General features: G+C 37.9%; 1 protein-coding gene across 3 annotated transcripts in view; it reads right to left on the bottom strand.

Annotated features, from left to right (window-relative positions):
* The window catches only part of jmjd1cb (jumonji domain containing 1Cb), a 152,054-nt gene extending 142,286 nt beyond the window's left edge, over nt 1-9,768 (bottom strand). For all 3 annotated transcript variants that reach the window (XM_056245865.1, XM_056245866.1, XM_056245867.1), the window contains exon 1: nt 9,442-9,768. In XM_056245865.1, the coding sequence (XP_056101840.1) occupies nt 9,442-9,576 (135 nt within the window). In that variant the 5' untranslated portion in view covers nt 9,577-9,768. The remainder of the gene's footprint in view (nt 1-9,441) is intronic.
* Nucleotides 9,769-12,010: the final 2,242 nt, after the last annotated feature.

Here is a 12,010-nt window from a genome sequence, read left to right as displayed (position 1 = left end):
TCATTACAGATCACCACCTCTGAACCCTGTGATGACTGAATGACTTCCTCATTTGAATACGTCAATGGTTGAATTTATTGTATCTTGTCAGAGATAAGCACCCATTGGTCAACATAACAAGGAGAAAGCTGTCTAGTGTGGGGATCACGCTGAGTCCTGGCAAGACCTCAAACATCTGCTAAAGGTCAGGTTTCCACTGTATGGAACCAATCAATGAAGCCCATAGAGCTTCCAAACAAAGAATAGTGTTTCACACTAGAGAAGGAACCTTGCCCTTCATTTAAAGGACACTGATTTTATGCTCTCAGCAATCCCCTTAAGGCAAGACAACCCACAATCTATTGGACAACCAACAAAAAGACATGTGTGAAACTTGACTGAACTTATATTTGTCGTAAGTGGAGCTTAAGTTGGCTGTGCCTAATCATTCTCACTACATCACGTCTAATGCTTCTTCTGAAAACTGACAATGACCTTTTGTTTTTTGATCATATAGCCTAAAGCAAGTAAAAAAAGTGAGGAAAAGTGATCATTCAAATGTAAAACTGTTCTTTGATGAAGCATCTGAACAATTATTGAATTATGCAATATTTCAACTATTAGCCTAAGCATTTCCCTGTAGGGTGTGGGCAGTATGACCACAACCTCATTTCACGTTTGAGTAACCTAATTTTATATTACTTCTATGCTATATATAACAACTTCTTTTCACACAAATAAATGGTTTTATATTTTAATAACCATGTGGTAATGCCTATTTTAGAGATTTTTTAATGAATTTTCTGGATCTAGAAAATAAAAATTATACGAATAAAAATGTCTCTTTCTATTTGGAACTTGATAAATTAATGCAAAAGATATTAATCATAAGAATTGAATGAGTCTGGCATCAGTGCATGAACAGCTTCGCAATATGTACCACAGCTGCTACAACTAAATCAACTAATATTATAAAATGGACAATCCTGAATCTCAATTCTGATTGGATGGGCCACATCTGTAGTCTCTGACCCCGTTTCCACCTGGCATTATCATTTGTTTTTTTGTAATCGGATCACAAGTCGTTACACACCTGAGGACTGCACATTAAATAAATTAGGCATTCATATGCAAGATACGTCATTGCTTGAATGCCATAAACAACTAAAACCCCTTAATGACTGCATCCTCTACCAGCTGATTCATTTCTATTGCTGCACAATATACACTGTCATAACCTAGCCATAGTTCATTGTGGGACATTCAGCCACTACAAAGAACAATACTAGACTCGACAATTGTAAAAATTGGCACATGTTTGCATCAAAGGTTTCTCGAGAGCAGCAGACACAGTTCCACCACATGATGAATAGACCAGATTTCAGCATTGTTTCTGGACGATCCTTTGCTCGCAGTAATTGCACTCAAATTTCCCTGGAGATTTTCACTAAATCTAAAGTGCAGCAGCCACATGCCATGCCTTACATGCCAAAGGTATGTGTAGATCTGTGTGTGTGTGTGTGTGTGTGTGTGTGTGTACATCTCAAAGGCTGTCGCGGCTCCAGGCGTGTACACACCTCCCACTGGGCCTCTGTTTAAAGGTGTGTCATGCTCCACAATGCCGCCTCCAGCTTGTGGGTGTTGCTTTTTAGCCCCAGGCAAAACAAAACTCAATAAATGTGGGCTCTCAGCAATCTCCTTCAGATCCTGCCAAGCTGTCATGACATTGAGACAAATCGAGGGAAAACAACCACTTAGACTCAGATGTATATAGACTGGGTTTAGACACAGAGTATGTGCTCACAAAGGTCTGAGCAAAGACTCTTTCATTTACACTTTATTTTAAGGTCTCCTTGCTACGGTGTAATTATACATACTAGGTAATATTAAATAAATACATGTTCTTACTATAGGGTTAGGATTAGGGTTTGATTTAGGGTTAGTTGCATATAATTATGCATAATTTACAGTTATTACTACATGTAACAGCCATCAAGGACACAGTAAATTAAGTGTTACCACTCTTTCTACTACATCAAGCAGCATTACAACACTTTACCTGTCTTCTGCTTTCCCGTGTCCAAGCAACACTTCCACATGCATTATTGGGCAATGACATGTGAGACTACTCAAAGAGGGAAGTTGAGATATTGCTCTCTAATATTGCAATCCGGAAGTGGGAAAGTATTTCTCAAAGAAAATCACTCATGCCAAAATCATCCATGCCACAACCGCATTACCTTTATGAGCCAACAAGAGTTTACTTGTTCGAAGCTAATTTAATTAAGAGCACATTCCAGCAGGCTCGTCAAGTAGCATAACTGCCACCTCAGATGGAAGTGCTAAAAAAAGCCAAGCCCTTAGAGTAACAGTCCATTTATTTGATTTGTGAAAGTATGCGCTGAAACCGAATATACAATACAGTCTAAAAGGCAGACATCTGGTTTCGCTTAAGAGCGCATTCAACAAAAGCAGAGAAGGATCAGCACAAGGAGATAGGGCTGGAAGCCTGCGTTGGCTCAGTGCTCCATTCCCGCCTACAGAAAGCCTTGTTTGTGTTTCATTGCTGACCGTTTGCTGTCTTAGCTCGAGCTAAAAAGACTCTACCATCACAGAAACCCACACTAACACTTCCAGTGCATCCGAAATTGCAGGAAGTCCCACATAAATTGAGCAAGAGAAATAAATTTCCCTGCTTTCTAATGTGAGTGTGATTCAGAAATAGAGGAATCGGCTCTGTGTGTGTTACTGCTGAGCATAACAGGATATATGACACTATTTACTCATTGCATCACCCCAGAGCTATTCAGACCTCCATGTGTCCGTACGCACAGAGAGAGGTCAGCCAATGCAGCTCCAATAAATGTACTAACATTCTTTATTCTTTGACTGTACAGATATCCTAATGATTTCACCTGTGTACATTTAGCACAATTAAATGCTTAAATATGCATAATTGCACTAAACCGTTCTGTAGTGCAGCCATTTCACAACAAGACATAGGCGCTGTTCCAAAACCTAGTGAGTTGCCTTGCTGTGTGCTTCCTATGGGTAGCATCCTAACTGAAGTGGAACTGCATAAGTAGGAGTGTGCGATATGGATCGTCTACAAAGAAAGAAACTTCATTCTTAATGTTTTTCTTAACCGAGACTTATTTCAAAAGCCATGCGTGAAAGCTGTTGACTCTTCTGTCAGCAGACTGATCTCATGAACTGGCGTATGTATGACACGCCAATTCGTATTTCCATTTTTGGCGTGCTATCAACACGCATAATCGCTTTTTAGCGTGTTTATCAACGCCGTTGACTTAACGTTACATTACTGGATAAATATATGACCTACCCCAACCCCGTCCCTAAACCTACCCGTCACTGGGGTTAATACCATTTATGAGTCTTCCCCTACCATCCTAGGAAAAAAAATATCGCTCCCCAGATGTAGATCTACATTTTGCTTCGTTTCGCTCGGACATTTAACGGCGTGTAGGCATACATACACGCGGAATCACTCGGACATTTAACGGCGTAGACATACACGCATAAGATGACGGTTCATTTCGGCGTGGACATACACGCGGATAGCTCAAAATGCGTATAGATAATACGCCACTTGACTTGAAAGTGGCGTGTATGTTTACGTAAAGTCATGATGCCATGTTGCTGTCAGACGCAGTTTAAGTAAAGAGAGCCTGAGAAAAACGTGTTGTCCTGATTCAGTATCTGTGGTCCGAAGAGATGTTGTCAGGCTATATGTCAGTGTCAGTGTCATTATGTTACCTTTGTCACGTTACGAAAGAAAAAGTCTTTCAAGAAACGCACTCTACTGTCCTGTCAGACTTTATACTGTGCTTGTAGCGTTGCACAATTGGTTGCGTCTTCAATTGCATGCTCAAGTGCGGAGGCATGTAGTCGCAGTGTATATCACTTCACTATATATAAACAACAAAAGAAAAGTACCAATAACTTACGTTACTGGTAGTTTGCATGCTAGCTGAAAAGGATTTGCAAGCAGGTATGATGTTCATTCTATTCATCAGGAGCAATTTACATTTGTTTCATTAACAGTTCATGTTAGTATTGTATATTTAGCATGGTAACTGTTGTTTCTGTAACCCCAAAATACCATTATACCAAGTTGAGTTAGGTTGGTGGCTCAACCTAATGAAATGTGTCTGTTTCTGGATTTGAGAGTTAAGCGCAAACCTGCACGGTGATTCACACCGCTGGGCTGTTGTTGCTATGGGATACAGTCCGATCACTGGACTGAGACATCACTACAAGTAAAAAAAAAACAATTGCAGGATTGAATTGTCTGAAGTGACATATTTCATGATCTAGTAAGTCTAATTGGGATGTCTAATTGAACACAGTAAATAATACTACGGCAGATATACAAAAAAAAAAAAAAAATCAACTACATAGTGCATAATATTGCTACAACAATGAGTAAACATTATCATGTAATTGTTCTTGTAACAGAGGAGCTCAGTGACATTTGAATGAAGAGTAGTTTTTTCCAGAGAGGAAACTGGCTGGTACAGGACAGGGGTCAGTCCAGGTTAAACAGGAAAAATTCCAGGAAAAGCATGTGTCACTTTCAGTGGGCTAACAGCAGTGTGGCATTATTTGATCTTTATTAGAGAACTTACAGAAAAAAAAAAAGTAAAAGGTTTCGTCAGTGGAAAGATGTGAAAATGTGAAGGTTTAAACATTTAAACCCATAAGTTGAAATGACAAATACACCAAAGTAGTGATTAAACAGCACATTTCACCAATACAGCTGCATGTTTGTTTGGGAATACATTGGGTGCGATCACAAAAGCACGTGTTATATAGTATGCATCAGTGATGGAGTACTCGAGTCCTGGACTCGGACTCGAGTCCGACTCGAGTCCTTATTCTCTGGACTCGAGTCCGACTCGAGACTCCATTCTCTGGACTCGTGACTCGACTTGGACTTGCGGACTGATGACTATACTTGGACTCGGACTCGAGAATATATAAAATCGGACTTGAGCATTCATCAAATGAATGACGTTGTTTCTGACTAAATAGGTTATAAAAATTTGATATACAATGTTACACTTTTCCTGTTTCGGGGTCCAAGACCGGCTGTAATCTATTTTTTTTCTCACAGACACTGCTACCGCTCGGCGCTCGCTCTCCTTGCTTGACAACACACTCACTGACGTCACTCACTTTACGCTGCATTCTCGTGAAAGAGATAACGTAACACTCATTTAACACTAGATAAGTTCCTCTACATCTAATCAGCGATTTCGATTTTGGCACGCTTTGCAGCAGCTGAGCTGAACACTAAGTAGCGAACGTACAGTGACGTGACATAACTGATTTTTAACTGTGCTTTCGTGCTATGGCTGGCGCTGAGCCAAAGTCGGACGCGCTCATCCCGCTTATCATACAATAACACAATTATGTTTATTTTAGCTAACAAACTAGACAGCGACCTTGACTATGTCACACATCGCAACCGCACTCTTTTCCTGTGGAGTTACAACTGCTTATAGCACTGCATTTTCTGTTTTTTGCCGCAGTTACATATATATAGTTTGCTTTTCAAAATTTCAAAATTGTTTTTCTTTTACCATATTTGTCAAGAAGAATGCATTTCTCCTCCTCTGTCCAGTTAGGCTTTCTTTTTTGTTTTCTTTATCCATTCCAGTTGACTGTAAGTAAGTAAGTAAGTTTATTACTTACCATTTTTGGACTGATCATCCAAAAATGTATTTAAACAATTAAACAAATATAATCGTGCCACAGCTACAATGATTTGAACTAAGGTCAAAGGCAATTCTAGTGATATCATACACATTTCTAGCTGCAAGAAAGAGTGCCTGAAAAATGTTGCTTGATTTGGCTTAAGTGTATATAATTTCGACTCGGACACGGGACTCGAGACTCGACTCGGACTTGAACTCCGGTAATGGTGACTCGACTTGGACTCGACTCGGACTCTTCTTTGGTGACTCGGACTTGGACTCGGACTCGAACACTGGGACTCGAGACTCGACTCGGACTCGACAGTTGGTGACTCGACTACAACACTGGTATGCATACTGTGCATATTCTGCTAATTATGCACTGAAGAAGTGAGCTGGTTCACAAATATATAGTATACAACCAGAGGGCAATTCACAGAATACCATATCCCACAATGCAAACTTGGCCTTCTAATGCCAAATGAAGCATTTCATCTGTGAGATTTAATCTACATTATGATTATTAGATTGGGATGACAAAAGCTATAAAGCTTAGACTAAAGGTGAAATGTGTCATTTCTAAAGCAGTAGCATCACTACACTAGGGCCCTATAGATTCCATTTCATTCGTATGGATTCTTTTCCCCCCTATTTTTATGACTAGATTCCACGATTCCATCTGTGTTTTCAACATCGTGGAAATTATAGGGCCCTACCAAACATAACTGCAAAAAAAAAAAAAAATCCTTTTCAAGCAGGTTTCTTGAATACGAACAAACAGTATGCTAGGATTCTATTTAGATATTTATTTAGTCACGGACTGTCTACAAGGTTTAGTCTTTAACACATTCAATTGAAGGTTTTTGCATTTCATGAGAAGACATACAAGGAATGTACAGGAGAGAGAGGGCCAATCTAACTCAATAATAAAGTACAAAAGTTCAATGTTTTTCCACCTCATTGCATTCACTTGTGCGGCGTCCTTCAACACTCCTGGCAAACTACTGTCGCAATCCGTCCCCGAAAGGGAACACGCTAGAATGCTCTGCATTCAGGTTAACGCTCCCGGCCACCTTTAATGTTTAAACTCGAGGCCTGTCAGCCATAAACCTCTCTCGTCGATAAGTGTTATATCTCTCATTCTAAACCACTATTTTACAACCGCGAAAGATTACAAGAGGGGTTTCTTTATATTATGTAAGCCTAATCCACCGACAATTAAGATAGGAAATTGTGTCATTGCCCGGCCTCAGACAGAACTCTTGTCATTCCCAAAGTAAAGGTGCACAAAGGAAGAGTGCTCAGTAAATCTTTTTAGAGAAGATATGGAAACGGAGGCTCACTGTCAAAGGAAAACAGTGCAGGGTTATAGTGTCAGTCAGACTGAACAAAGAGCAATTTCTCTGTAGGTTAACTCTGGTTCAGGGGAACGGCTGAACATAGCGGCCTTTATGCTGTGCTGCAGTGGGGGAGGGCGGTGAACGACCCCCGGTCTCATGTTACGAGCTGTTTTCTTAAGCCACAAATCACATGGCCACTTCCAGCTCTTTACAGCCAGTTGTTGTCAATGTGATTGAGGGCTGTAAATGAAAGCTGCATTGATATTCTTAGCAATCAGAGACTTTTCCATCATCATCCCAGACATCTTTGTAAATAACAGTGGTGCAATGTCACGGGGAAAAAGCTGAAGAAATTTCACAACAAAATAAAACGTGGTTTTGGGCCATTTTACTGTGTGCTAAATGGGCCATTTTACTGTGTAAATAATATACTGCATTACATGGTTGTACAAAGTCTGCTATTTCATGGAAACGCTTATGTAAATAGACTAGATCATGTAAATAGTTTTAAGATTTTCTACAATATTCTACATCAGACTTGGACTATAAATTAAACAATAAAAACAACGTGTTGGCTTTTACAGTCATTTTTCTAATTTTAGTGTAGCCTAATTTATGGAGTTTTGTTGGTTTTGTGGCAAGTTTCCATGTTACCATATTCTATTTTCATTTCTCGCAACACAAATGCCCCACCAGACTACAAGCTTAATTATTACTTTTCCAAAAAAAAAAAGAGGCAAACAGACAAAAGCATTTACAGCTTGAACTTTCAGCTGCAGGGCATCAGCTATTGAGTGTGGAAAGTTCTGTGCTGATTAGCAGCAGTACAGTTGGTGACCTCAGGACACAGCCCTGAAAACAAACGGCTAGCGTACTGTACACACTTACTCTATACACACACAATGACAGGAGCCGCTCCATTCATCTCCACCACATGAGAGCAGTCTAACTGATCAAAGACCAAGCAGGATTTTGCTTCAACTGGATAAGGAATCAGTGTAACGGCCTACATTCGAAATAAACAGTGCCTGTCAAAAGTTTGAAAACATTATAATTTTGTTATGTTTTTGAAAAAAGTATCATATGCTAATCAAGGTTGCAAGAATTCAGTAAAAACAGCAGTGTTGTAAATTATTGCTTCAATTTAAAATAATTGTTTTCCATTTTAACAAATTTGAAAATTGCATTTATTCCTGTGAGGGCAAAGCTAAACTCCAGCCGTGTCACATGATCCTTCAGAAATAATTCTAATATGCTGATTTGCTGCTCAAGAAACATTTATTGTTATTATCATTATTATTATTAACCATGTTGAAAACAGCTTTTGTTCCTTAACATTTTTGTGGAAACAATCAATACTTTTATTCATCAAGGATGCATTAAATTGATCAAAAGTGACAGTGAAGACATTTATAATGTTACAAAAGATTTCAATTTAATAAATGCTTTAATCCATTTAATAAATGCAAATAAATGCTGTTCACCGAACTTTCTATTGATAAAACAATCCTGAAAAAGTATCACCATTTACATTTTAAATTACATTACATTAATTACATTAATAATTATTTATATTTGATGCTCATGTAATCACAATATTTGACATTGCTTATTTTATTAAACTGTCAATAGGGTTGTTTAAATAGAGGGGCACATAATAAGCTAGCTGTACTTGTAAAGATAAAAACAGGAATAATCAGTTTAAAAATAGCTTCAAAACAGCTAATCAAATTAAATTAAATCAAAAATGCAAATTTTAGAATTAAGGGTAGAGGACATATAATCACGTCAACCGCGTTGTTGTTTTAAAACATTTTAAGGTGGGTAGACTTATGTTATTACATTTTACCACTGACAAAATAATAACTCTAAATTATCTAGCTATAAACAACGGAGGGTCAAGGAAATTATGAAACTATATTCATCATGAATGAATGAAAACATGGCAGAATTGTTTTATGACCCTGGCCATTTACACAGATCTGTTACATTTGGTCCAACTGTTTGCAAAATGTCCTATCATGTTTACAACAAGCTTGACAAAGGAAAAATACTATAAGGATTTTAGAAATTTCAATGAGAAATCCTGGTGCAAAACACTAAAGCTAAAGAAGACCCTTCATTAAAAATCTCGTTAATTGTATAGGCTACAAAAAAAAAATCATTCGGATTTCAAAAGGTGTAAAAGTCACAAGCTGACAACTAATTTTACAATCCACCACCGATGACTGAGATCCAAATATAGCTCTACTACACGACTCCATTGCCTGACTGACTTCCAAGCCTGTTTCCAAAAGCTAGAATATTCTGACGTTTAACAGCCTGTTCAAAAATGCCATGTTCTCTCTAAGATCTCCCGCTCCTAATAAGTAATTTCCGCAGAATGTTAGCCATTGTCTTACCGTGAGTTCGGGATTGTCGTGGTCTCGGTGAGTGACGGCTCGGATGACTCCGGTTCGCCATGACCAGCGAGCGATGTGCGCGGGCTCCAGCGGCTCCTCTCCGCTCACGCACAGGAACCGCTTCCCGACCACCATGGCGAAAACCCTCGAAAACTTCAACACTCGCACCCTACCGACCGCACATTTACACCGTTAAACTGCGTTCTGAACAAAAAGAAAGAAATAACCGTGATTTGTTTCGCCTTTTGCGTGTCAACCGCAACCCGGGGGATTTAAATTTCTCTCAGCCTCCACCCGCGAATGGTCGCTCTCGCGCTCCGTGAAACTGAACAGAGGACCGTATCACTGCGAACGTAAAACTGGTATCCCTCCGCCTGAACAACTCACGAGTCCATGTAAAACCGCAACGGGGAGATTTCTACGTCCGCCAGACAGATTCATTCACAATGGGAGACTAGCTGCTTTTCTACTATACTCCAGTGTGCTGAAAATAGTGCTTAGTTGTTGTTGTTGTTGTTTTTGTTATCCGCAGGAACGAATAACATAAAAACAAACAATAAAAAATAATCAATCAATAAATTCAATATTATAGAACTAATTGACCAAATGACATAACAGTTTTTCTCAATCGCTTTGGCTCAATTCTCAAATTAGACTTTTTTTCTCAAAACAATGTTCAGATCTCTGAACATATCAGATTTTAATTTCTTATTAATTTAAGCAAATTGCATTAGTTGTGAGACATGTGTGCAAAAGAGTAAGTCTACAATTGTCTACAATGTGGCTTGTTGATCAAACTGATTTGATTCTCAGTTAAACTGTCAAACTCTTCACAACTTCTAAACACTCTTTCATCGTGTGAGCCATCAAATGCAAAATAATCCATTCAGTGATCAAAACCTGTCAGACATGATATATTCCATCAATATTTATAACATGGAATGATTGTAATGTTGTAATCTAAATTGACAAATGGCCTGCCGTTGTAATGAAACAGGAATCACAATCTTATCAATAAACAATCAAGTTTGGAAACCAAATAGGAACATTGAGAAAGAACATAAATCAAAAATATTATTAAAAATATGGTTGATATAATATAATTCTATACAGATATGATTTGGATATTAATAATTCTATGGAAATACACAGCATATGTTAATTTTCATTCTGTCATACAACCATACATGGTTCACACTTCACACTTTTGCCAGTTTATAGTTGACCTGTGGGCTGTTCGTAGATGAACACAAGAGGAGTGCTGATAGAGGGAAGCATATCCACGGGACACAATCAGTCTGTGTCACCTTTAGGTCAGAACAGAAGATGGAGACAGATATCTCATGGCTGGTAGAATCACAAATCATAGAGTGGGGCTGAGATGGCTGTTGGTCCTGCAGACACTCTGCTGAAAGGAGGACGGCTAATCTCTGTCTGACTTTAAAGTTTAATGAAAGAGGGCACACTTACAATTAGAAGCTTCTTAAAAATCAATGATAGAAAGCAGCAGTGGAGAGAAGAATACAAGAAAAATCACACAATAGTAATACATTTTTCATGTTTCTTCACACGCAGTATGTAACACATAATTACAAGATGTACTGTACTGTAATTGCATGGTTTAATTTATTGTATAACAAGGCTCCACTTTAATATAGACCCATTATTATGTCAACATTAAACATATTACAGATGAAAGAAAGGATAGGCTTGAAAGAAATAATTACCTTCCGCTAAGAGTAAAAAGTGTTATTACTGTAAAGTACGCCAATGTGTGCTTACACAAAAAGAATATTAGATGCGTAACACCTCAGATGTTTAAGCTATGAAGTTGCAAGACGTAGAATGTCTCTCTTCTTAGGATAGGAACAATAAGATTACCAAGAGAGACCACAATTCACAGATGTCATCTGTTGGTGGATGTGTGTATGCCTGATGTATATCAATCAGTTAGAAAGCATCACCACCATTCTTCCTTTCATGGAGAGATTGCTATTATGTATTCGCAAGACATATAACGATAGATATATAATGCAACGTGTATTACAGTAATCAATATGAAAGAGGAAAATATAAAAGATGAAAATTACAGCTTCTACTTGTGATTCAGGAACTATTTGCACAAAATGCATACATTTAATCTATATTATAGCTTTTAAATGTGTAAACGTTTTTTTGTTTACACATTTAGCAGCTTATATTTAACATTGATTCTTGTTCAAAAGATATAACATTGATTCTTGTTCAAATAGCAGGTCTAGGGTTCAAATCTGTCACTTTTAACTCTGATCCCCTTTTAAGAATTAGCCTAAACTCAAATTAAAATCATAATGGTGATATTCAGGATTCAGTTTTTATGAAAGCCTATTATGTACAACAGTAGATAGATAGATAGATAGATAGATAGATAGATAGATAGATAGATAGATAGATAGATAGATAGATAGATAGATAGATAGATAGATAGATAGATAGATAGATAGATAGATAGATAGATAGATAGATAGATAGATAGATAGATAGATAGATAGATAGATAGATTTGTTTTGTTGAACAAACAAAAAAGCAA

This window comes from Rhinichthys klamathensis, unplaced genomic scaffold (assembly GCF_029890125.1).
Source record: "Rhinichthys klamathensis goyatoka isolate OS25496 unplaced genomic scaffold, OSU_Roscu_1.1 h1tg000035l_1, whole genome shotgun sequence".
In the NCBI taxonomy this organism is placed as follows: domain Eukaryota; kingdom Metazoa; phylum Chordata; class Actinopteri; order Cypriniformes; family Leuciscidae; genus Rhinichthys; species Rhinichthys klamathensis.
The sequence above is the reverse complement of the archived record's forward strand: the minus strand, read 5'-3'. Positions and strand labels throughout refer to the sequence as shown.